The 27597-nt window shown below is 39.8% G+C and overlaps 1 protein-coding gene across 5 annotated transcripts; it reads right to left on the reverse strand.

Moving 5' to 3' along the window:
• Positions 1 to 131: 131 nt before the first annotated feature.
• LOC119862840 (acyl-coenzyme A synthetase ACSM3, mitochondrial-like) lies at positions 132 to 26611 on the reverse strand. 5 transcript variants are annotated; one of them, XM_038420236.2, is made up of 14 exons: positions 26467 to 26611; positions 23491 to 23774; positions 21418 to 21628; positions 18948 to 19155; positions 17553 to 17696; positions 16493 to 16649; positions 13841 to 13920; positions 10985 to 11108; positions 10037 to 10117; positions 8841 to 8942; positions 5107 to 5234; positions 4892 to 4991; positions 4231 to 4350; positions 132 to 2082 (listed from the first exon to the last, which is right to left on the reverse strand). In XM_038420236.2, exons 2-14 carry the CDS (start codon positions 23737 to 23739, stop codon positions 1996 to 1998), a joined length of 1791 nt encoding a protein of 596 aa, XP_038276164.1. In that variant the 5' UTR covers positions 23740 to 23774; positions 26467 to 26611; the 3' UTR covers positions 132 to 1995. The 5 variants fall into 5 exon arrangements, with proteins under 5 accessions (XP_038276164.1, XP_043350245.1, XP_043350246.1 ...); XM_043494310.1 differs by having other exon boundaries at positions 26439 to 26533; XM_043494311.1 differs by lacking the exon at positions 26467 to 26611 and adding an exon at positions 26301 to 26431.
• Between the last annotated feature and the right edge of the window lie 986 nt (positions 26612 to 27597).

Raw genomic sequence — 27597 nt, forward strand, 5'->3', positions numbered from 1 at the left:
TACCTGTACTTCATTTAATAACAGAGATAAAGCTTATGCTCTAATAAATTTGTTAGTCTCTAAGGTGCCACAAGTACTCCTTTTCTTTTTGCGAAAACAGACTAACACGGCTGCTACTATGAAACCAGAGACTACCTTGTAAATCCACCCACTTCCACTAAATGAATACTTATATTCCAGGATAATCATAAGTGAAAACTCAATTTTGGGAAAATGTTCCTACCCTAACAGGGAATTTTAGGGAAAATATTTCTATATATCCGTTCCAACCACTGCTTGCTGTGAACATAAATATGAATGCTGAGAAGCAAAAGCATAAGTCATTGACTTGAAAATGTATACGTAAGCCCTAGATTACTAATTTACCAGGGTTATGGGTGTATTAAAAATCTATGATAGAAAGAGAAATGGTTGTAGTAGAAAGGATTAACCAAAAAACATCCTAGAGCTGTGAACCAGGAGTATGCAAGCAGTGAGTAGAGATGCTCATTGAATGTGTATTATTTAAAACTAACAGATACAGAAAACTGCTTATGCAGGTTAATTTTCTTTACAAAATTTTTCATTTATAAATATATTAACACTTAAACTGAGGAAAGCCTTGCACCACACTTGATTGCCCACAACACAGGAGGAACTGAATGCAAGCAAGTACACTCCAATTTGTTTGCTCCAGGAGCTTGACGTGAACGCTGTTGAATAACTAAGCTGGAAGACCATCGTGGATATTGAAATGCACAAGAACACACAAACTTTGCTATTAAATTCTTCTATCCAGCCACTACTACAGATGGTAATTTTTAAACAGGAGTAGGGTTTATTTGGGCCAGGCAGGCAATCATGGATCCTGGTTCATCCTGTCAGAACTTAACAACATGTTTAATGACCTGGTCTTGAAATGTGAACTATCTTGTATAGCAAGTTTCAGCGTTTAATAAGCACTTTGAGTTGGAAGATGCTATAGAAATAAAAAGTGGTGTTTTTGTTTTTGCATGTTTATTCCCCAGCATGCTTTTCTAGTTAATAGCTAGTTCATAGTAGTGCTAAGGTTTGACTTTTGGAAACAGATGGGTTTGGGGCTTACTACTATGTAAACTGTTCTTTCCTGTGTGCTTTTATAACTAGACAATTGGAATTAGTTTAAAAAAAAACTTGTTTTGTTATTCTATGACGGGGTAGGCAACCTATGGCATGCGTGTCGATTTTCAGTGGCACTCACACTGCCCGGGTCCTGGCCACTGGTCCCGGGGGCTCCACTGCCAGCTGGGGTTCTGTCCACCAGCCCCGCCCAGCCCGCTGCCAGCCCCAGGTCACAGCCACCGGTCCCAGGGGCTCCGCTGCTGGCCTGGGGTACCAGCTGCCAGCCAGAGTTCTATCCACCGGCCCTTTCAGCCCGCTGCTGGGCCAACGTCCCAGCCATCGGTCCAGGGGATTCCGCTGCCAGCCTGGGGTTCCATCCACCAGCCCCGCTCAGCCCTCTGCCAGTGCCAGCCACCAGTCCAGGGGGCTCTGCTGCTGGCCTGGGATCCTGGCTGCTGGCCTGGGGCTCTGCAGCCGCCCTCAGCTGTGGCCCTATGTCCCCAGCCTGGGGCAGTGAGGGGTGCAGACAGGGCCAAGAAGGGGCGCAGCTCAGCATGGATCTCATGGATTCTTATTACTGGCACACGAAACCTTAAATTAGAGTGAATAAATGAAGACACAGCACACCACTTCTGAAAGGTTGCCGACCCCTGTTCTATGACAAAGTGCTTTTAGATTTTTTTATGCCTAGAACAAATGGGAAAGGAATGCTTACCTAGGATCTAACCCTGCATTGCTTGCATAGCCAAAATTTTCACTAAAGTCAGTAAAGTTTTAATTGTGCATACAATGCATGATGATGCTCTCAATTTGTAATGTATATAATAGGTCAAGAGAACAAAAAATTGCACCATATATCAGCAATATATAATATTTTTGGAAGAACAAATTATGGAAAATAAACACTAGATAATTCTAAGCTTTTCCCCATTCCTGCTTGCGCAATTCATTTCTTCTGATCTTCCCACTGACTGTCTTTGGCAGCTGTTGAACAAACTCCACCTATTGGAAAAGAGAAGAAATTACAACTAATATAATACAGTATATAGTAGATAATCTGCTCTATGTGTGTACAATATTTGCTCTCTTGTACAGACATGGAAGACATTACATTGATCCAGTTGTGGAAAAGGAGGACTTTTCCATGGGATCTATTGTAAGGCGTTTAAATGGATAAAAGTACCAGCAACTGAAAGTTTAGCAAAGGAAAAATAGATTATTTTTGGATAAATGATTATTTTTGGATTATAAAAAATCTTTGACTTTATCTATCTTTTAAAAATCTGTTGTAGGCCCATCACATGAGAAATAAATTGATGTTCATGATGTACTGAAACTTTAGTTTCAAACTTAAAAATTCTGTTCCTCAGTTTCTCAGTGTCATATTCTTTACGCTGGAAATATTTTTCTAGATGGTTCTCCATCATAGGAGAATGTATAGTTTGCATAAAATTATTATTTTGAAGAAATTCCAAAACTGGATTAACAGTTGGTAGACTTTATAGTTATAAAACATCAACCGGTTATATTTCAATGTGTCTTGAAATAATGAAATAATTAGTTTATGGAACTTTCTGAAACTGTTACTATAAATATTCCTCATTTAGTAATTTGCTCTTTGAGGGGCAACTCTTGTTCCCTGTACCCAGCCAGAATAACTAAACTTTGTGTTGGGAAGCGCTTTGGGACAGGAGCTCCTTCTAGCCACTGCAAGTCACTGAGTGTCAGTGTGGCATTCTGTAGCTTGCTTTTCAGCCTCAGGTTTCAGTAACCTCAGCAGCTTTTCTGCCCTCCTTATCGTGAGGGTAATCTGTGTTTGGGGAGTCCATATTTTGACAAATCACTCAATGCCACCACCCAGGAGTCTTTGCAAATCTGTGTGGGCTTTTAGTGTTCTGCCCTTTCTGTTGCAGCAGAAATGCTAAAGGATGAGCCTTCTGTACCCTGCAGGAAAAGTAAGATTCGTTCAGTGCAAACATCAAAATACATGCATGTGGGCTAAATGGATTAGAGGATTAATATGAATGGAAAATATTCCCCCAGAGCCTATTATAGACACTCTAGAGTCTACAGCACAGGGTTTTTCTGCACTATTTCTATACCATAGAATCAAATTTAACATTGCTATAAATTCTTTAATATAAAGTGGAGATAGGTAGAGCTATGAAATTCAGCGAACATATTTGCTATTGACCTGCTATTAAATGTAGCAGAGAGGGCAAAGAGCGAGGATTTCTATTTCAAATATCCATTGGCCCTTACAGTAGAGCAAAAATGAAACCCTGTGAGTCTGGAAAAGACAAAAGGATAATTTTAAGAGAACCTATTTAAGATAGGAATGCTGTCATTTTGAGGCAACGCTGGAACTACAGCTCCCAAGTGAGTGTGTATTTTTTCAGGGTTCTGTGTCCTATTGCTCTCCCTTCCCCTTGTCTCCTTGCATTTTTCTTGGTTTCTATACTATCCTCGTCACTCTGGTATATGAACATCTAGGAAGGGTATATCATATGTTTGCTAAAAATAAACACTGAAAATGTGAGATGTTAGAATAATTATATTTACCAACGTGTCCTCTGTTAGTCTTATGATTAATCATGGCAGAATTTGATTTGTATTTTTTTATAATTTTGATATATCAATGCTTAGTTTTAACATTTTTTCAATGTTTATCAATTTCAGTTTTCACAAGGCACAAAAATATTGGTTTTAAGCTTTTTATTTTTACATTTTTCACAGTTGTGGGAAATTATTGGGGGATTGGACAATAATTATTCAATGACAGTAGATGTTGAGATTCAAAAAGTTAAAGCTTTATAACTGTTAAAAACAAACTGTCAACATCTCATGGGTCAAAATATACAAAGTAAATATCCTTAAATCAAACTCATTCTCAAGCAGCATTTTTCTTTCTTTGCCTGTCTTTAAATTTAGATTGTTTTCAATGGAAATGTTTTTTGTTTGGTTTATGTGTATGGTGAAATCAATGTTTACTGACATTTACTGATAGAAATCTAAACCTCTCAAGCCTGCTTATGATTTGTATGGTGTGTATGTGGGGGGGTATAATAAAGCTTTTATACATGGAAGTTCTCTTATGCCAATTGTTGACTAAATGTAATTTATCTAAAATACTTATGGTTAAGCACTTACCTTTCTAGGATACTTGTATGGGGCAGTGACCTTCTTAACATGGTCCTGTAGCTCTTTAGTCAGTTTTTCTGGATCATGTGAAACATAATCAGATGCCAAAACAACAAAGGCTTTCACTACCTTAAAAGATTAAATGTTGATGAAACAAAATGCACATAATACAGTACAAGGTCTTAATGTTTAACAAAATTCACTTGCTGACAAATTACAAAGTAACTAATTTACAGTGCAGGTACAAAAAACTTCACCAAGTTAAATCCAGCAGCTGCTTATATGTGTAATATGCAGGAAGTGGAGTAAATTGCAGCTATCCTTCTCTTTAATTTGCAATTTCAACCAATAGGGGCTACAAGTCCCAATATGAAAAATCTCCCTCAGCAGTATGGCTGCTCAAATGAAGATATGGCATGTTGGAATGTGGGCTGCACTTCCATATTCATTGTAGCAAAGATTGCAGTCACTTTGCAATGTAGCGGTGGCCCCTCTTCAGCCACCCTTATGTCTAGATGAACATTAAGAATTTGCTGAGGGCTTTGATGTGAATGGAATGTTTCAACAATTGTTTGGAGTAGCCAACTGTCTTGGGATTCTGTTTAAGGCTTTTTTAAAATACATATTTCTATAAAAAATCCAAGCACATAAGATACCTTAAGTCCTTTACCTCTCCTCTGATGGGATCTGGGCTGCTGACAACAGCTGATTCTACTACTGCTGGGTGCTCTATCAGTGCACTTTCTACTTCAAATGGTCCAATACGATATCTTTAAAATAAAGAAAAGTCTTTTGTTGTTATACATTAATTAGTTAGTTAGTGTGTGTTGGCATCAGCTGCATTATTTGAGTCCTAATGTAATGAATGCACATGTAAATTGTTACCCAGCAGAATTGATGACATCATCAGCTCTTCCAACAAACCAGAAGTATCCATCTTCATCTACAATCCCCCTGTCCGCAGTGATATAGAAATTCCCTTGTAATGTTGAGTCAGTTCTCTCTGGATCATCCTAGAAAACATTAAATTGTATTTGACAAACATTAACCTTCCTGCAAGTAAAAAATTATACTCTAATGTATGCAAGAAACTGATCTCATTTTATTCCAGCATTTAATTTATATTGCAACATAATTTAGCATGCAAAAATTCAGCCTTGCTGAGTAGTCCATATCATAGTGATATGTATTAAAATACCAGCAGATATGAACAACGTGACTGGAAAACATTTTTTTCAAACATTGTTCATATTCATAATTGTGGATTGACTACAAAGCCCATAATGCATGAAATAAACACCGCAAAACTCAACAGATGTGGAGAATATATAATTGTGGGTTATGTCTTTAACTAAGTTTTAGACTTGTGTTTTTAATTATAATGAACTACTCAAAATATGCATCTTGGCCCACCATAGTAGGAACCTTGGAAGATTATGGGCTGAGATGTCTATGTTATGTAGTATTAAGTTTATTTGGGGGAAGATTTCCTAGCTCTTACTTTCCTTTTTGTCTCTGCTGCTCCCTGCCTCCTCACCCCCCAGTTGTCAAAAAAAGATGTGTTTTGGGTTGACCAATCCTAACTAATAAAGGGGGTGTATGTAGTTCCCTCTAAAGCTAAGTAAACTGACTCCTGGATTGGCTGGAGGGGATAATTAAACATTGATATTTCCTGCCCTTCCCTCATTGCACTGTTTGGATGGAATGGTCACAGTTGGTTTTAATAAATGAAAAGACTTGTTAGCTTTAATTTAGTCTGCAACAGTAGTAAAGAGGAAGTACATGTACATTGCTTCTTATCTAGTATTACTTTCCTTTCTACCATATAATGTATCATATTCATTTTTTCCAGAGAGCGGGCCCTGTTAGTGTGACAGCCTTCACCTTTGCAGCACCTGCCATCTATAACAGCCTTTCCATAGCTTTTCACTTCAGTGAAAATCTGATCTGAAAACAAATCTCCCTTGCCAATTCATCTTAGTTTCCCTCTTATAACCTGACCCAAAGTTGGGTATATATAATTGTATCTTGAGGATTAACAGGTTTTTGTCCCAAGATCAAGACCAGTAATTATTATATAATTTGGGAACCACGATGTGCACAGGTGCAACACTTACACCATAGGAACTTTTTGCATATATTTACAAATATATAATTTATTAATAATGTAGCAAAGTTATACACACACTTAAACTTAACAAGGCAAATAGAGGTAATACAGAAAGTATATTTGGATGTTTCAGAGTAGCAGCCGTGTTAGTCTGTATTCGCAAAAAGAAAAGGAGTACTTGTGGCACCTTAGAGACTAACAAATTTATTAGAGCATAAGCTTTCGTGAGCTACAGCTCACTTCATCGGATGCATTTGGTGGAAAAAACAGAGGAGAGATTTATATACACACACACAGAGAACATGAAACAATGGGTTTATCATACACACTGTAAGGAGAGTGATCACTTAAGATAAGCCATCACCAGCAGCGGGGGGGGGGGGGGGGAGGAGGAAAACCTTTCATGGTGACAAGCAAGGTAGGCTAATTCCAGCAGTTAACAAGAATATCAGAGGAACAGTGGGGGGTGGGGTGGGAGGGAGAAATACCATGGGGAAATAGTTTTACTTTGTGTAATGACTCATCCATTCCCAGTCTCTATTCAAGCCTAAGTTAATTGTATCCAGTTTGCAAATTAATTCCAATTCAGCAGTCTCTCGTTGGAGTCTGTTTTTGAAGCTTTTTTGTTGAAGTATAGCCACTCTTAGGTCTGTGATCGAGTGACCAGAGAGATTGAAGTGTTCTCCAACTGGTTTTTGAATGTTATAATTCTTGACGTCTGATTTGTGTCCATTCATTCTTTTACGTAGAGACTGTCCAGTTTGGCCAATGTACATGGCAGAGGGGCATTGCTGGCACATGATGGCATATATCACATTGGTAGATGCGCAGGTGAACGAGCCTCTGATAGTGTGGCTGATGTGATTAGGCCCTATGATGGTATCCCCTGAATAGATATGTGGACAGAGTTGGCAACGGGCTTTGTTGCAAGGATAGGTTCCTGGGTTAGTGGTTCTGTTGTGTGGTGTGTGGTTGCTGGTGAGTATTTGCTTCAGATTGGGGGGCTGTCTGTAAGCAAGGACTGGTCTGTCTCCCAAGATCTGTGAGAGTGATGGGTCGTCCTTCAGGATAGGTTGTAGATCCTTGATGATGCGTTGGAGAGGTTTTAGTTGGGGGCTGAAGGTGATGGCTAGTGGCGTTCTGTTGTTTTCTTTGTTGGACCTGTCCTGTAGTAGGTGACTTCTGGGTACTCTTCTGGCTCTGTCAATCTGTTTCTTCACTTCAGCAGGTGGGTATTGTAGTTGTAGGAATGCATGATAGAGATCTTGTAGGTGTTTGTCTCTGTCTGAGGGGTTGGAGCAAATGCGGTTATATCGTAGCGCTTGGCTGTAGACAATGGATCGAGTGGTATGATCTGGATGAAAGCTAGAGGCATGTAGGTAGGAATAGCGGTCAGTAGGTTTCCGATATAGGGTGGTGTTTATGTGACCATCGCTTATTAGCACCGTAGTGTCCAGGAAGTGGATCTCTTGTGTGGACTGGTCCAGGCTGAGGTTGATGGTGGGATGGAAATTGTTGAAATCATGGTGGAATTCCTCAAGAGCTTCTTTTCCATGCGTCCAGATGATGAAGATGTCATCAATGTAGCGCAAGTAGAGTAGGGGCATTACACCCTGGAATGTTAACCATTATTTTTTTATTACCGTTATTGTTTTTATTTTCCCCAATGGTCATTATTTTGTCGTCCCCCCCCCCCCGAGGTTTACATTTTTTCAGCCTATTTGCTGCCCCTGGGATGTTACTTTTATAGTAGGTTATGCTGACGCTGCCATGACCAATGCATAGTTAATAAAGGTTTTTATTTGTATTTTCTCCCCTTAAGGTGTCCTTTTTTTATAGGTTGCTATATGTATAATGTTACCCTGTTAGCATGCACATCTATTTGCTGTCATGGCACCTTTGTGGTCGGAGGCTCTGTCTGGAACCTTTCGGATGCTGGTGTCAGCTATGTTCTGGGGGTGGCTAATGTCAGTATTTTGAACAAAATTTCCCCTCTGTCATACTACTTTCAGTTCCCTATAACTTATAAGTTACTTAAGTTTATTTATACCAAAGGTTATAGGCCTCAAGCCTCACACTATCTACTAAAGCCAAATCTTACAAAATAAAAGCTTGTAGGTTCCTTGCATTACTACTAAATATAATAAAGCAGAATAACAAAGCAATAAATATAATGCAGGTAGGCTGGCCCACTGGACTACACTCTTTTGCTGCTATTTATCCATGTAATTGTAGTATTTAGCTTTATAAACTTGTGGGGTATAGTCTGTACTAAAGAGACTTTGCAGACACTTAGATTGTAAACTCCTTGAGTCGGGGATCAACGTTCTGTTATGTGTTAGTACAGCACCTGTGCATAATGGGGATGGAATCTCTAGGTGTTACCACAATACAAATATTAATGTCTAGTTTCAGTTGCTGAATAGTAACTGAAATTTATAATTTTTGGTTTATTTATATATATATGGAATTTAACAGGTGTGCAATTTAAGTTTGTGTAGTTCCTTACTATATATCGAGTGAAAAGACAAAAAGGTCTTGTAGGTCTTGCTTGGATGGCGATATCTCCTTCTTCTCCAGGAGGCAGAACATTACCGTGTTCATCTATAATCTAAATCCCAACAAAATACACAGTGGTGTTACCTTAGTGTTTAATTTAAGGCATAATTTTCATTAAACTAATAAAATCTGCATGTTTATTTTTAAATACTGAATTTAAAAAGTCAATAAGAGAAGTGACTGTAACCAGCAAGAGAAGCTTCCCCTCCTAAATGAAACAGAAGAATAAATTTTCACCTGAAGATTCCAAAGCACAATGCAAACATTAATTAAGCTTAGTAACACCCAACTGAGCAAAAAGGAATAAGGCAATTGATCAGGTGGGAAAATTGAAGTGCAGAAAGTTGCCCGATGATTGGCCTGCATTAGCAAGTCAGGAATATTCCTTTCCAATGTCCTCTAACTCTTCCACTGAGACTGGTGTAAGGCAGTGGCTCTCAACCTTTCCAGACTACTGTACCCCTTTTGGGAATCTGATTTGTCTTTTGTTTGCTGAAAAATTCCTTAGTTTCTCATTTCTACTATATAACTATAAAATAAATCAACCGGAATATAAATGTTGTACTTACATTTCAGTGTGTAGTATATAGAGCAGTATAAACAAGTCGTATGAAATTTTAGTTTATACTGACCTTGCTAGTGCTTTTATGGAGCCTGTTGTAAAACTAGGCAAATATCTAGATGAGCTGATGTATCCACCAGAAGACTTCTGCGTACTTCCAGGGATGCATACCCCTAGTTGAGAATCACTGATGTAGGGATGTAGTGCAATGACTCAGATAACATATATATAGTTCAATGTATCATCATATGCATTTTTCTAGAGAGAGTTTCTCATTCATTGGCATATCATCCTTCCCTATGGTGTAACTATTGAATGCAGCCTGGGTTTGTTTTTGTTTTTTGTTTCCCCTACTGATTGGCTTATCTCCACCTGGCATCCAGCAAGAAATTTCACAAACTATCTAATGAAAATTTGTATAATGTAAGAGGAATCTGACTTTCTGGAGAGCTAAACTGAAAACAATTCAGCGGGGGGGAATCCTCTCTTTGACTACCCTAAACTTGCTTTGAGCCTCCCTGAGGAGAAACCAGCACCTTCTTGTAGAAAAAGGTCCCTAGGCTTACAGATATGATGCACAATACCTTGACGTCATATGCTGGAGACGGCATTCCCATTGAACCTGGTTTAATTTTCATTCCCTTGAAAGTTCCGCAAACCAGCACCTACACCAAAAGATTTTTAAAAGTAAACTGTGCAATCTCATGTATTCAGTTTTTAATTTATATTTAATATACTCAACTAATCTGGCAAATAAAGTTACAATATATAGCAACCTCTCTGAGAAACAACAGTGATTGCTTCATTATAATAATACATTCACCAAGTAAACTTCTAGAAACCAAATTCTGCCCTCAGAATTGTGCTTATAGCTCCAATTGAAGTGAATGTGAGTTATAAATGTAAATCTTTTCCCATCCAAAGCCACTGAAGTGGGAGTTCTTCCACTGACTTAAATGGGTTTCAGAGTAGCAGCCGTGTTAGTCTGTATTCGCAAAAAGAAAAGGAGTACTTGTGGCACCTTAGAGACTAACAAATTTATTTGACGATAAGCTTTCATGAACTACAGCTCACTTCATCGGATGCATTCAGTGGAAAATACAGTGGGGAGATTTATATGCATAGAGAACATGAAACAATGGGTGTTTCCATACACTGTAACAAGAGTGATCACTTAAGGTGTACGGTAACACCCATTGTTTCATGTTCTCTGTATATAAATCTCCCCACTGTATTTTCCACTGAATGCATCCGATGAAGTGAGCTGTAGCTCACGAAAGCTTATGCTCAAATAAATTTGTTAGTCTCTAAGGTGCCACAAGTACTCATTTTCTTTTTGACTTAAATGGGCTTCTGATAAAGGCCTTAATGTTCTGGGTGACTTATTAAAATTAGATTTTTCCATCATCATTTATTATTACAATTAATTTTTCCCTATGAAAGATGACATGACTATATTATTTTTTCAAACGTATTTTCTTAGCAGTCTGAATGGAATTTACTTCTGTGTTTTTTAAAGCATCTGACTGTACCGTTTCTGTCTGGCCATAACCTTCATAGATATCCAGTCCGGTTTGCTTTTTCCACTGCTCCATCACTTCTGGGTTGATTGGCTCCCCTGCACTCACACAGTGCTTCAGGCTCTTGAATTTATAGCTTTGTATGAAAGAGTAAAAGGCTGATCAGATTTTAAAAGGGGTTAAAACTGCCACAGTAAGGAAATACATATAAAAGGCAGATTAGAGTCTCTCTCTCTCTTCTTTTAGTAGAAATGTGTCAAAAGGAGTTGATTCTGCAGAGGAATTGAGAGTGGGGTGAAAATAATCAGATCTTAAATGACATGAGTGGCTGAGTTGGCTTATGCCATGAAGCATGAAGGTTTATATCCTTCCAGAACTCTTCTTTTGTGTGTGTGTGTGTGTGTGTGTTTTAAATCCTCACTACTGTAGCTGTGGAGCCTCTCATATCTATAGCAATATAAAGTCTTTTTTTCATCTCATGGCCTCAATGATATCTTGTGGCAATGAGTTCCACAGGCTAATTGTTCACTGCATGAAAAATAGTTCCTGTTGTTAGTTTTAATGGTCCAGTCCTGCAAGTGACTCCACATGACCAGACTCCTGTGCCTATGCAGAGCCACACTGACTTCACTGGAGCTCTGTGTACGCAGATCCATACACAGCTCTTCTCAAGTCAGTAGGGCTCCATGTAGGTGCAGTATCTGGGTGGAATCACCTACATGATCAGAATCTCAGTTTGCTGCCTTCCAATTTCATGAAATGGCTTCTTGATCACTAATAAGCGATGGTCACATAAACACCACCCTATACCGGAAACCTACTGACCGCTATTCCTACCTACATGCCTCCAGCTTTCACCCAGATCACGCCACACGATCCATTGTCTACAGCCAAGCTCTACAATACAACCGCATTTGCTCCAACCCCTCAGACAGAGACAAACACCTACAAGATCTCTATCATGCATTCCTACAACTACAATACCCACCTACTGAAGTGAAGAAACAGATTGACAGAGCCAGAAGAGTATCCAGAAGTCACCTACTACAGGACAGGCCCAACAAAGAAAATAACAGAACGCCACTAGCCATCACCTTCAGTCCCCAACTAAAACCTCTCCAACGGATCATCAAGGATTTACAACCTATCCTGAAGGACAACCCATCACTTTCACAGATCTTGGGAGACAGGCCAGTCCTTGCTTACAGACAGCCCCCCAGCCTGAAGCAAATACTCACCAGCAACGACACACCACGCAACAGAACCACTAACCCAGGAGCCTAACTTTGCAACAAAGCCCATTGCCAACTCTGTCCACATATCTATTCAGGGGACACCATCATAGGGCCTAATCACATCAGCCACACTATCAGAGGCTCATTCACCTGCGCATCTACCAATGTGATATATGCCATCATGTGCCAGCAATGCCCCTCTGCCATGTACATTGGTCAAACTGGACAGTCTCTACAGAAAAGAATAAATGGACACAAATCAGACGTCAAGAATTATAACATTCAAAAACCAGTCGGAGAACACGTCAACATTTCAATCTCTCTGGTCACTCGATTACAGACCTGAGAGCGGCTATTCTTCAACAAAAAAACTTCAAAACCAGACTCCAACGAGAGACTGCTGAATTGGAATTAATTTGCAAACTGGATTCAATTAACTTAGGCCTGAATAGAGACTGGGAGTGGATGGGTCATTACACAAAGTAAAACTATTTCCCAATGTTATTCCCCCCACCCCCACCCTCACCCCCGTTCCTCAGACGTTCTTGTCAACTGCTGGAAATGGCCCACCTTGATTATCACCACAAAAGGTTTTCTTCCTTCCCCCCACCCTCCCTACCTGCTGGTAATAGCTCATCTTAAGTGATCACTCTCCTTACAGTGTGTATGGTAATACCCATTGTTTCCTGTTCTTTGTGTGTATATATAAATCTCCCCACTGTATTTTCCACTGAATGCATCCGATGAAGTGAGCTGTAGCTCATGAAAGCTTATGCTCAAATAAATTTATTAGTCTCTAAGGTGCCACAAGTACTCCTTTTCTTCTTGATCTTGTATTTCTTGAAAGGGTGACTAGAATTGGCTAATTTACCTTTTGTCCATTCACTATTGTATGCTTTTATCATGTCTCCTTTGTACAGACTATACATAAAATATTTACTGAGCCCAGTTCATTTTAATGTAATTGCATGAAGTTAAACTGAAGATAAATTTGGCACATTGTGAAAGAATGTATGTAAAACTGCAAGTTCCGTATTTTATAAGATGTTAAAGGTGAAATAGTCTTTCTTACTCTAAGCTTTCAATAGGATTTTAAAATACAGAAGGGCATTCAGCCCTAATGATATTATCAAAGGCTTATTCATGCCATAGTAGCATTATCATAATCACCAATCCTTATACATTTCAGTCAAACCGATTTGATACAAACATACCCTTGAAGTTATTGTATTCCAGGAACACCAGTAATGGAGGGAAATATTTTGATTGCCCTACCGAAGTGGTCTTCCTGTAAACTCAGACTGTAAGCTTAAAATCTGATTATAAAAGTATATTTCCAATACTAAAACTCAAAAGTACTATCAGTGCTCCTAAACTGCTTTTCAAAGTCTTATTCCATTTCACTGTAACTTGCTACATTTGTGGGAGTTATATTATCCCCTGGCTCATATTATGGCACTCTAACTTTATTTCTAATACGTAAAATTTAAGACATCGAGAAATACACAGCAAAATTTCTTTTCTGTTGTACCATTGTAAACTTGATTAACAACCAAACTAAAAGCAGAATTTGGCTACTGTTTTGGTAAAATATGATGATCTAATATGATAAAATATTTTGATCATTGTTTACCTGTTCAGATTATGCTGCACAAGCATTCGATAAGCAGTTGGAGCAGAACAGAAGGTTGTGATGGGAAATTTGGATAGAGTCTAAAGAATGCAAAATAAAAACTGTCTAAATGTTGTAACTAAAAATAACAATGCTTCCCACAGTTATTTGACTCCCAAGGAAACCAACTGTAAGACATTTATGTATTTACTAATGTAATAGCTGTAACCAATTTATGAAACTCATGAACGTAATGTTGACAAACCTTGAAAACACAGCTAGTGTTGAAGTCATAAATACTTTTTCATCTTTAAATAGCTTTTTCTTAAAAATTGAAAATTATTTTATAGTTAGCGTCACATTCCAAGCGTCTTGTCACAGAAGGGTTTGCATTTTCAAAGTATTTCCTTACCGTTACAGCTCTTATTACTCAGAAAATAATTGGAACCAGAAGTATCATCTGTAAAACATTTCCCAAATATTGATACTAGCTAGTGTTTTCCAGCCATCAGAGTAACAAAAGGATATGCAATGTTAGGGATGCTACATTAGAAGTATAGCTTCAATGAGGAGACCATAGTAGGGATGTGGAATATCCCACGTGAAGTGAATGATGCTTGGCTGTTTCTAATAGCATCCGAAGTTGTATGTGCAGGATATTATAAAATATAATACCAATGCCAATTTATAAGGTTAAAAAACTCAGTTTTGTATCATCTCCACTCTTCAGTGTTGAAATATTTACAGTTCATGATAGAAATGCCATACAAGATGCTCATGTATCCACTACTGTTGTTCACTGTGTAATAATAAAACTGCAGAGGATTCAAAAGTGCTTTACAAACTATGGTTCCAGTCCTGCAAATGCTTATGTGTGTAAACTTCACTTTATGACGAACAGTAAATGTTTGCAGAATCTTGCACTGTAACTAGGGCTTTTGTTTTGGGGGATTATTTATTTAATTTTTCTGGGTTTATTTTTAGCAATTTTTGAGTTTTCTGTAGATATTCAAAAATCAGGGTTTTGGGGGCTTTGTCTTTGTATATATTGTAATGAGTAATGTATATTATATACATTACTCAGTGTTAGAGTCCCATATTTTTTCAAATGCAAAATAACAAAATTTTAAAAAACAGCATACTGTACTTACTCCTGTGACTTCTGTCCATGGTGCTGGGCCTACCTCCCTGCCTTGGACATTGCCACCTGGAGCACAGGGTCACAGCACCGCTCAGGTTCTGCCCACTTGCCCTTCCAATATGACAGTGGGGAGACAGGCCAAATTTGAGTGAATGGTATTATGACCTGGCATGTGGGATTGCAGCACCCCTCTCTCAAATTTGGCTGGCAGTCTCCCTGTCATGACGGAGGGGCGTCTGAGCCAAACCTGAGTGGCACTGTAACCCTCTGTGCACCAGCTTGCAATGCACAGAGCAGGGAGCTGGGCCCAGGCCTGGGGAGAGAGGCTCCTACTGCAGGGTGAGTACAGGGTGAGTTCTCTCTGCAGGACCCCTCACGACCTCCCATCCCCTCAGGGAAATATCTGAAACCCCCAGGACCTACCATCCCAGAGGGAGGACCCAGCCCCCCACCCCTCCCAGGCCTCCCACAATAAAACAAAAGAAAAGAAAATCCCCCCCCAAATAAAATGAAAAATTATACAAAATAAAAAGAATGTCATGGGTTCTGCTCAGTATAGCGGTATAGACCGTAATGAGTAATCTGTTTATAATGTTCCCTAATGCACTTTAACATAAAAAGAAAAGGAGTACTTGTGGCACCTTAGAGACTAACAAATTTATTAGAGCATAAGCTTTCGTGAGCTACAGCTCACTTCATCGGATGCATTCATCGGAAATGCATCCGATGAAGTGAGCTGTAGCTCACGAAAGCTTATGCTCTAATAAATTTGTTAGTCTCTAAGGTGCCACAAGTACTCCTTTTCTTTTTGCGAATACAGACTAACACGGCTGCTACTCTGAAACCTGCACTTTAACATAGTACTGTTTCAAATGGCACTACGTTAACATGTACTAAGGAACCTTTAGTGTACACCAGCAGGGTCTATACAGACCAATTCATCATAGAACTGGAAGGGACCATGAGAGGTCATCTAGTCCAGTCCCCTGCACTCAAGGCACGACTAAGTATTATCTAGATCATCCCTAACAGGTGTTTGCACAATACATAAGCGTGCTTTAGAAATCACATCCCCATAGTCCACATGACTGTTCCATATAGACAAGCCCTTAGATACAAGTAAGCATTTCCAGGGTTTTTCTGGTGTTTACTGGATAAACACCGATATCTTGTTCTTATGTTTTTGTTTTTTAAATCGGGGGTGTTTTATCCATGTTTATTGGTGAAAACCTCAAATCAGAAGCTCTCACTATAATGTCTGCTCAGCAAAGCACTTACGCACATGCTGACATTTGATGCCAATGTGATTCAAGCTCCTAACTGAAGGTAAACAGGTACCTAAGCAATTTGTTGAATCAGGACCTATATAAATATATATCACTATTAAAATGTGATTGGTGACCTCTTTGGTGAAGGGCTGTAGCCAAGGAGCATGCTGTCTGCTGTACAGTGGGAGAGGTGAACATCTGGGCAAGAGCAGCAAGGGAGGAAAACCATGCTATTACGAAAATGCCATTGTTCTCATAACTTACATCTAGGACAGTGGTTGGGTCAAAACGTGGCATGCTGTGTACAAACACACATGCACCCTGAATCCATGGTGCAAAAATGCTACTCCAAGCTGACTTTGCCCAGCCTGTGTCTGATGTATTCCAGAGTATGTCGGAGGAGGTTAAATCCAGCCAGTACCTGGTAAAGAAAAATCTGTGAACAATTCTTTTAAACAGAATAAATATAAAAATGATATCAGCAAAAATATTACTGGGACAGTCACTGTCTTGTCTTAGTTGAGATTTGTGAACAGCTGAAATCCCAGACAAGAGTTAGCTACCAAACATGGCCACTGTGTCATTATTATAGATTAGCTATGCATTTTTTTCATTAAAATATTGTACCAGTACAAAGGCTTATGATGTCTCAAAACAGAGCATCTTGAATTCCTATTTGTGAATTTGTAGGGGATTTTGTTTAGTTTGTTTTTCAGGGGGTAAGAGTTTCTCATTTTATTTCACTTTTATTTGGTGTTCTCTTATCTATGATTACTTGCCAGTCATAGTGGAATGTAGTACAGTATCAATGTTATTTTCCCAAGGTAAAATATCCCAGAAATCAGTACAGGCTTTGCAAAGTTCTGAGCTTTCATAAAGTTATTTTGTTTTTGTGGGAGATGTTCAGTGTATTTCTCATATGCTCTGATAAACCCATGCCTTTATAAACCTTATGAAACCACAAACTTTCTCTCTTTATAAAGGTCCTTACAGATGCTTTATAAATCACCTGATCTTCTTTGAAGATCCAGTAGGAGAGGTTGGTTCCCTTCTTAATAGATAGTGTTGGATTTTTTTTTTAAGATAAGAAAAGCAACTACATACCAGTGCTCTGATTCAATCTAACCATAACTGGCTAGTGGAATTACTCAAATTAATTCTTGTCTCCTGGAACAATAATCTTGTCATGAATTAAATGAAACTTTGATATTTTCTAAGCTATTGAAACAGAAAGATATTAGTGAAGTGCTATGCTTCCTTCACTTCTGCCGTGTGACCCTTTTGAAGAAATACCCAGGTGGTTTAAAGCAGTTATGATCCATACCTTCCATTTACAGTCAGTCCAATGCCATAACTACTGTGGGAATGTTCAGTCATTTTTGGAGACCCTGTTGTTCCACTGGTAAAAAAGATGGTCATTGGATCTTGATTCCTCGTGGTCACACAGTTGTGATCAGCATTAGCGTTTCTTTAAAAAATGGAAGATGGTGAATAAAGTAAGTAAAAAAATATAACGTATGGATCCCAGATGATGTTCAAATAAAACAAAAACTGCAGAGTTACAAGAGACGGTGCTTATCTGCACTGAAGGAAGTAGCTTTTTCCCAGGTTTATCTTTAGAGAAGTGGGACTACATATCAAGGAGAATGCACAGAACGTGGTGGAATATTAACAGATCAGATGGCATGAGATCTGGCATAAAAAAAACCAAACTGCAAACTTTACATTTCAGCTTTCCCTTTTTTCTTTCTCTCACCATCTGCATTTAAAAATTTTACATTAAAAGAAAATCTTGTGATAGTAATCAACTAAAAGGGATGTCTACATTTGGAATTAGGGGTGCGATTCCCAGCTCTGTGCACTAAAAATAGAATTTTAGGCTAGCTGCCCTGAGTATGTGCCGAAGGTTTCTGACGGGCACTTATTTGGGATAGCCAGCCCATCTTACCACTCGTGCCTCAGTGGCTATGTTCTATTTTTAGCATGCTAGCTTGATGAAAGCTAACGTGATTATGTGTCCTCAAACTGGGGATCACACCCCTACCCTCAGAGCTCAGCAGTGAACCCCTGCCGTATGCCAAGGAAATAAGTGGGAGAGTACCTTGGCTCCACCCATCCACAATACCAGTAAGCACAGGTGAGCTGGGGCAGTGAGGTATACCAGGGAAAGAGTTAGCCTAATTATGAAGAACTGAGTGTGAGCCTTTGATCAGTATGTTCACACCATTGTGAACTGAGACCATGGAATCAATGTTATTATCTGAACACAGCATTTCCCAAGCTTTTAATAGCTGAGCCCCACCCTCTTAGGAAAATAAAACCAATCATATCCCCATTTTAGCTCCACTATATTAGCAGGTCAGCATGGGGGAAACTAGGATTACCAATGTTCTGTGCCAACAATCCCCAGCTAGTCCCTTGCATCTTCCATGGAGGGTGTTCCAACCCTGGGGAAATGCTGCCTGAACATGTATTTTGTGGTTAAATACTAGTTCATACACACTAAATACAAACAAAACGGGCACTGGCCTGTTTCTTGTTCCAACCAGTCAATAGAATTACATGCTCATTGATATTTTTTTCCAATGTTCATTTCTCCCGCTTCTAAAGAGATGAAAATGTTTCACCATATTTGAGATTTAACATTTATTATTAACAAACTAGCCACCAGGGTTTTCTTTCATGTTACTGCAGCATTTTGACAGTGGCAGCTACTCACGTAAATAGGTCTTTAAAGTTCAGCCATCCTTCCAGGTGGTCCTCTGACACAATTAGCTTGAATTTCAAAGACTGGCATTCGGACACAATGCGATCTATAGCTGGTGCCAAAACATGATCAGTGATAATACACTTTGCTTTTGATGTTTGTACTCTAAGGAGAATATCTTTTGCTGTCAACTGTGTTGTCCCAGGAATAAGGACAGTTCCTAAAGGAGGAGCCAAGTTTAAAATTTAATAATAGGATTGTACAAATCTATGAACTAAATTCTTCCCACCTCACTCTTAATAATAGATCCATTAGCTTCAGAAGTTATGTCTGTGAGTAAGTGAATAGGATTTGGCTCTGTGTTTGTACATATATTGCTTTTACACAGACTGAATTATAAATTAGGATCAATATAAATTAGCAAGTACTATCACACAAAATGTCTTTAGCATGGTGGGATAAGAGAAGCCAGTAATAGAAAGATTCCCTCATGTGGAAGTGATATACTTGTAAGAATGATGGGTTGAATATTTATTAATAAGAGTCGATGGGTTAATGTCTCTTAGGAGTTTGATAGCTTCACCTTCTTCCTTCAAATGATCTCTTCCTTCCATTCCCACTCTTCATCATGTATCTCTTGTGTTTTACTATGAGAGCCAATTAGCAACATAGAGAAAACTTCAAGCCCTATGTAAAATACACTATTCTACAAGCAGCCTGTGTGTATATGCACATATATAGAGATACAGATTATTAACTATATATTGGTTAAAAAGAAAAGGAGTACTTGTGGCACCTTAGAGACTAACAAATTTATTTGAGCATAAGCTTTCATGAGCTACAACTCACTTCATCGGATGCAAGTACTCCTTTTCTTTTTTGCGAATACAGACTAACACGGCTGCTACTCTGAAACCTATATATTGGTTGTACTAGAGAGGGAGGATGGACTTGTGGATAATGGTCTAGACTTGGACTCAGGAGATCCGAGACTAAGGGCTTGTCTATACTTACTAGGGGATCGATGAGCGGCTCCTGGACTCCACTAGATTGAGAAGATCCTGTCAACATTGCGCAATAGATCTAAGCTACATCGATTTGAGTTACGCTATTCACATAACTCAAATTGCATAACTTAGACAGAATTTCCCCTATAGTGTAGACAAGGCCTCAGTTCTACCACAGATTTCTTCTGTGACCTTAGGCAAGTCACTTAGGGCCTGATTTTCTGAGCACCCATACTGTCTGTTCAGGGGATACCATCATAGGGCCTAATCACATCAGCCACACTATCAGAGGCTCGTTCACCTGCGCATCTACCAATGTGATATATGCCATCATGTGCCAGCAATGCCCCTCTGCCATGTACATTGGCCAAACTGGACAGTCTCTACGTAAAAGAATGAATGGACACAAATCAGACGTCAAGAATTATAACATTCAAAAACCAGTTGGAGAACACTTCAATCTCTCTGGTCACTCGATCACAGACCTAAGAGTGGCTATACTTCAACAAAAAAGCTTCAAAAACAGACTCCAACGAGAGACTGCTGAATTGGAATTAATTTGCAAACTGGATACAATTAACTTAGGCTTGAATAGAGACTGGGAATGGATGAGTCATTACACAAAGTAAAACTATTTCCCCATGGTATTTCTCCCCCCCACCCCACCCCCCACTGTTCCTCTGATATTCTTGTTAACTGCTGGAATTAGTCTACCTGCTTGTCACCATGGAAGGTTTTCCTCCTTTCCCCCCCCTGCTGTGGGTGATGGCTTATCTTAAGTGATCACTCTCCTTACAGTGTGTATGATAAACCCATTGTTTCATGTTCTCTGTGTGTGTGTATATAAATCTCTCCTCTGTTTTTTCCACCAAATGCATCCGATGAAGTGAGCTGTAGCTCACGAAAGCTTATGCTCTAATAAATTTGTTAGTCTCTAAGGTGCCACAAGTACTCCTTTTCTTTTTGCGAAAACAGACTAACACGGCTGCTACTCTGAAACCATACTGTCTGTGTCTCACTTCCCCATCTGTAAAATATGGATAATACTTCTCTGCCTCCCAGGGGTGTTGTGAGGATAAGTTATTAATGTCCATGAGGCACTGAGATACTTTGGGTTTTATTAAATATTCAGACATAGAAAAGCCTAAATATTTAACAAAAACTTGGCCACACAAACAAATATAAATGTGTGCTATTGCTCTTGCGAGCAGGTAATGGGTACGTTTGCAGTTTGTCATGAGCAGTGGAGGAGGACAGTGATAGTAGGCACATGGGATAGTAGGTTTTTTGTTAATGGGAGAAGTAAAGCATGCCTGAAAATCCAATAGTACAAATTAAGAGAGATCTTGATGTTACAAGCATTTTTTTAGCTGTACAGCATTAGTGTTTCTCATCCTGGATGTGTTTGTAGTTTTGACTTCATTAATTACTGATTATTGATGATTTCATTCATAATTCCTATTATTTTTACTGACCTGTTCGCATACAAGCCACATTTATTAGCCACCATTCTGGTATCCGGGGTAGAATCAGCATAACTCTGTCTCCTTTCTGCAGACAACATACCTCAGAGAGTACATTGGCCACTTTTTTGGAGTGGAATCCAAGCTCCTCAAAGTTCCACCTCACCTCATCACCTTTATCGTTTACCCACCACAGGGCTAGCCGTGTAGGCCTCTTTCCTTCCTAATGAACGACACGTCATGTTGTAAGTACTTAGCTTGATATGGATGTAACCATCCCTCAAGTCCAACTTTCCAAGACAGAGGAATGTTCATGACTTATACACAAAGGCGGAAGTCCTGGCCCCACTGAAATCTGTAGAGTTTTGCCATTGACTTCAGTGGAGCTGGGATTTCACCCCAGATTTAGAATAGTCTATAGAAGTCAAATTCCTTTCCTGAAGCTAACACATTAGATAATGAGAAAATGCTGCACAATGGCTAGCGCAGAAAACTAAGGGTCACTTTGGCTCTGACCATGCCTACATTTTCCAAAGTGAACTGTAATTTAGATGCCTCAATGTTTGGGTGGTTGTACCCAGATAGATACCTACAGCCTGGGTTTCAGATAGGTGGAATACCCGCAGCTCAGACTGACTTCAACTGCAGTGGGGGGGGGAGGGTGTGTGCTCAGCACTTCTTAAAATTAGCCCAAAGGTCCGAAAAGCTAAACACCCAAAATCAGAAACTCCTTTTGAAAATACAGATCTAAACCTCTCTGAGTCTGATTCACCATTTGTCAGCAGAGGTTACTGTGTGTGTCGGGGTGTTGTGCGGCTAAATTAACTGATGCTTGTAAGGTGCATTGAAATCCTTGGCTAAAACTTGCTATTGAAGGATCAAGTATTATTTATGAATAGAGTGTAGGTAATGTGTAGTGTGCTAGCTGAGATCTTCAATGATGTGGCAGAGATCTGTACATACTAACAAAAGTAATATAATGTGTAATTGTCAGGCATTGGTAACAAGGTGAGTAGATTTTTATTTGTGCATTTTAAGGAGAAATCCTGCGCCTCCTTCCTTGGCCACAGACCTCTTCTTCAGATGTTGATTCTTGAAAAATGTTGCTTGCATCCTGCAAAAAGTTGTCTTTATTACCTAGGAATGATAACCTCATATTATGTGATAGTGATAATTCACCCCCATACATTTTAACACCCCCATTTTTCCGACAGAAAGACTGAGACACAGAGAATTTGTGATTTGTCTCCAGGTCTAATCCAGCATCTCTTCTACCTATTACTAGTATTTCTATTGTAGTCATGTCCCCAATCCAGACTGAGGTCCTTCTGTGCTAGGTGTTGTACATACACAGAGATAATTCCTGATTTGAAGAGTTTACATTCTAAGTAGACAAGACAGATGAAGGGTAGCAAGTGAAATTTGCAGATGGGAATTGAGGCACAGAGAGGTTAAGGTTTGGTCTACACTACCAACTTATGTTAGTATAACTATGTCGCTCAGAGGTGTGGATTCCTGAGCGATGCAGTTATACTGACCTATCCCATGGTGTGGACAGCACTATGTTGACAGGAGGTCTTCTCCTGTTGACATAGCTACCTCCTCTCAGGGAGGTGGAGCGCCTATGCCAACAGGAGAAGCAATCCCATTGGTAGGTAGCATCTTCACTAAGTGCTATAGTGGTGCAGCTGCCCCGGCGCAGCACTGTAAGTGTCGACAAGCCCTCTGTGATTTACTCAAACTCACACAGGAAGAGAGTGGCGGAGCTCAGATCTTCTGAGTCTCAGGGAAGTGTCTCAGTCACAAGATCCTCTTTCCTCTGTTACTCACGCTCACCGTCTTGTTGCACTCAGGGAGGCTATTCAAGTAAGCGAGAGCTATCAGAGTGGGCCCAAAAGCAGTGGAACATCTAGAACTTGGGAATTCCTGGCTGTTAGTCCTATACTCCAACTGCATTGCCTCTCTGAACTGAGCGGGTTACCAATCTGTAGCCAGAAAGGAATAACACTTGCTTCTGCCAGCTATGTTTTTCCTCTGATACCCAACAATAAAAATCTTAGCATAAGGAAGTTAAAGGACTGTTACCTTTTCCATTTCAGTCCATTTGTCCAGCACATCAGTTGCAAAATTGAAGTATTCTGGCACCTCTGGTTTGTACTGTTGTTTTAAGGATTCATAGTTTAAAAAATTCTGAGGGGCCAATACCTTGTAGCCTTTTTTAGAGAATCGGAAGGATGCAGTCAAGGGAGTCCACAGGAACCGAAAGCTTTGGGTTTTCAGTAAAAACTGCACGACAGCACAAGCCATAATGGGTCCTTTCAGGTTATTCTGCATTCAGGATAGTCTTTGTGGACCATCTATCTGAAAAACTATACATCAAAATACACACAAAATAAACAATTGCCATGTGGTTTCAAAACAGAATTAAAATGTCCTTATAGGTCAACTACGAAATAATTGAACATTATAATGCACTTTCTTAATATCCTACCCCAGATTATCATGTGCCCCTCACTTTGAACTGTTAAAATATTGTTACAAATGTATAATCTGGATGTGCTATGAGGGTCTTTTACTGCAACTGTTCTGCTTCACACCAACCAGAAAACAAGTAGGGTTGAAGAGCCCCTATTACAGGCTCCAGCTATCCCTGATAACTGCCACCCCCTACCTCACTGGTTTTGCTTAAAAAGTATGTCAGTGTTTAGGGGGAGAAGACTCATAAGCTAGCATTCTGCATTAATCACCAAAGCAGGGATTAAACCATTGCCACCTAAATAAAACAACCCCATGTAGTCCACTCAATGAACTATGTATTCATAGGTATTTCACAGTCAAGAAGAATATAAGATGATGGCAAAACCCCAGCTGTATAGGCAGCATCACTCAGCCTGTGTCTAGAGGTGGAATGACTCAAAGAGATCAGTGTATACTTGCTATAATGATTGTTCTTTTTAGTATTTCACAAGCTGAACTAGCTATTCACGAAAAGCAGAACTAAGTAACAAATATTCTGTTCTAAACAGGTTCATATACTGCCCTCATCACTGTAGCTCAGGGAACCTTCCAGTAGTGCAATAAACAACGTTATTAACATCTGTCACCTGTGGGCATTCTTTCTCTCTGCCCCAGGGAGTACATTCTGTTTGAGGTATAGTGTTTTGTTTTGGCAGGTTTCTTTCTTTCTTTCTTTCTTTCTTTCTTTCTTTCTTTCTTTCTTTCTTTCTTTCTTTCTTTCTTTCTTTCTTTCTTTCTTTCTAAGCTATGCTATGTGTCTATATATTTGAAGCCCTGCACTTGGAATGAAAAGTGGTGATAAGATAAGAATCTGGTTCTGCTTTAAAATTGAAAATCACAATAAAAATGCCTAGCAACAGATTAGGGGATTCAACGTGCACATGAAAACGATTCTACCAGCAGGTAGAAGGAAGGAATTAGAATAGGGAGAGGGGGCTAGCCACAGAGGATGCACTTTTTAATGCATTTATATCTGCAGGACAGCCTGGAGACAGTCATGCTCCACGCTTGGCATTGCTACAGCAGTGCCGTGTAAATCCTGGAACCATGGGACACCATCACAGGGAGGCCAATAAAGACCAGTATACAGAGACAGAAGGAAAATATCAGCATGAAAAATCTGAAACAACCACGTGTTTAAACCTCGGATACAAAACTGTCTAGGAGTCATTTATATTCATTAATGAATACGCAATTGGGACCTGATTCTGCATCCCTTGTGCACTGAAACTTTAATCTCCAGAGCTGTCAATGTGGCACCGTTCATGTGCATTAATATTCACATTTAAAAAAATACTCCAGCTGCTAATATTTCAGTTGCAATGTATAATCAAGAGGCACTAGTATTGCTATACTCTTGCAAATGCATGAACATACTTTATAGTCCAGTCACATTAACCATGGCTTTTGGCTGAGTGCAATCTTAATAAACAATAGACAATGCAAAGCCAGAATGTAAGCGATTAAAAAATAGTAGGGAACACATTGTTCTGCAGAGTGCACCAATAGTCTTGAGTGAGTTACCGCCTAGCCAGAATGTTACCTGGTACAGCAATATGTTTAGTAACTTGACTGTATTCTGCAAGGAGCAGCATTGCCAGGTGCAGCCTAATAACCTTTGGCCATACTTCTGATGGACACAACTCCTCAATGAGGCCAGCAGAGATGTCAAGCAACGAGATTTTAAATGTCTCCTTGAAACACATGTGGCAAAATTAATCCTCATAAGAGGGAGAAGATTTAAAAACTTCCTGATAATCGATCCAACGTGAAGGACTCACCCACATCCAAAGAGCAAAACCTAGCAATAAATCTGTAAACACTGGAAGCTTCTAATTGGATAAATATTTACCCAATAGTTAAACACATTATACAGAGCCAAGTTTGTTCAATGATATTTGTACTGAGTAAACAGACACCAACTAAGGAAAAGGAGGCGGTTTGGGGACAAAATTGATCTGTGGCGTTCAATCTCCACATGAGGTACAAAGAGACGCAGGAGAGACTCACCTACGTAAAAGAGGGAAAGCTGGAAAAGGACGACCGACATGAGCGAGGCAGAGAAACAAGATGAGAGGAAAACTAATACTGGCAATATACCAAAAATGTCCTTGGCAGCTGCTCAGGGGGTTCAGTCCCCCTTTGCCATCCCCAGCACCAAACCTGATCTGCACCTCTTTCAATCATCCTCATTATAAGAGACACCTGTCATTTCAGACCCAAATGCCCCACTGCCTCGCACAGTTGGGGAGGGCCTCTCAGAGCTGTCCTAGCTGATCTCCATCGGAAACCTTAACTAGACAACATCAGCCCTTAACTAGATTTAATGTAATAGACCACATTGACTGTGCTAAAGTAATGACTCCCACATCACTCACAGTGTCCTAGTGTCTGCACGGCGTTATTGTGCCTAGTGCCCCATGTTTGGGGTCCCTGCTATGCACCATGTCCCTCAGAGACACATGGGTAACAGCACGCTGCTAACACTGAGCGTGGCATGAATGCTCCAGACTCACACAAAGGGCTGCCAAATCCTGTACTCACAGGAAGCTGATGTTTTTCTGCACAACTCCGAAGCAAGGTGGAAAGTGCAGGATATCCTGTTCCCTCAACCCCCTCCTCCAATTCGCGAGGAACTCCGGCTGTGCACTGATAAAGCACGGCTAAGAGCCAAGGCACACCCTCTCTGATCTGCTTGGTGCACTCACAGCCTCTCACTCCAGCCCCAGGGAGTGCACAGTGTTCATAAACTCCTCCTGCTGCTGGACAATCAACCCGCAGCCCCCCAGGCGGTGGCTCTGGGGCCTGGGACCAGCAGGGAATTTGCAGAAACGCTCATCAGAAATTTTTGGATCGACTGATTCTGTGGTTGCAGAATGAACGGAAAGAAAACTGATGTCGCTTTTATGCATTTTAGCATTTATGTCATGTGCTTTCTCCACAAGAACTATCAGCTGCCCTGCTGTGAGCTTTTTGACCATACCTGACTTGGGCAACGTGCATTGGGGAGAATAGATGTTCACTGTCACATGGAAATCTCCACAGAATCAAAAAGAAAGGGCTCTAGAAGGATTCCCCCAAATAAGGTAGTTGCTCTCTCCCTAACAGTTAATGAGACATGCAGCAGGTCTGCATGAGTGAGATTTTAAATCTCTCTTTGAAATATACACAGAAAAATCCTTCAACAGAGGAGACAGAGAAGCTTTCTCCTAAGGAATCCTCAGATGAAAGGATGCCACAAAGGATGCATGAAAGTTAATAGAAAATGTTGGAGAAACTTTCTGTTTTTTTGACAACATGACAACCTAATCTCTTTTAAATTGTTTTTGTGCATCATTCTTTTAGATGAGGCATAAAGCTGGTTTCCGGGCTACATGTTGTCATTTAGAAATCTCATGGCACTTTTCAGAGTAGAGCCCTGAATCCCAGTGTCCTTATTAAAGTCTGCCTACCTAAAACTCACCAAGCAGCAGCATCTGGAGAAATTATTCTTTGCTTCTTGTTTTGTAATGTTACTACGTGCTCTAAGAAGACATCTATTACCATTCACTCCACAGGTAGCTGGCTGCTGCATTTCAATACAGACTGAAGTGGTTCCTTTATTAAAAACCTGTCCTGCAAACACTTATATACCTGCTTTACATTATGCACTATGAGTAGTCTGGTTGCCTTCAT

The sequence above is a fragment of the Dermochelys coriacea genome, chromosome 10 (assembly GCF_009764565.3).
Source record: "Dermochelys coriacea isolate rDerCor1 chromosome 10, rDerCor1.pri.v4, whole genome shotgun sequence".
Classification (NCBI taxonomy): Eukaryota; Metazoa; Chordata; order Testudines; family Dermochelyidae; genus Dermochelys; species Dermochelys coriacea.

What these genes read in the sequence shown, in the direction of transcription:
- LOC119862840 (XM_038420236.2), bottom strand. Translation starts at nt 23,739, where the DNA reads ATGCAGAATAACCTGAAAGGACCCATTATGGCTTGTGCTGTCGTGCAG. An exon ending in GTTATGGCCAGACAGAAACG is followed by an intron (nt 10,118 to 10,984) that starts GTACAGTCAGAT and finishes CTTTTGGTGTAG; the next exon opens with GTGCTGGTTTGCGGAACTTT. An exon ending in GATGTCATCAATTCTGCTGG is followed by an intron (nt 4,992 to 5,106) that starts GTAACAATTTAC and finishes TTTATTTTAAAG; the next exon opens with ATATCGTATTGGACCATTTG.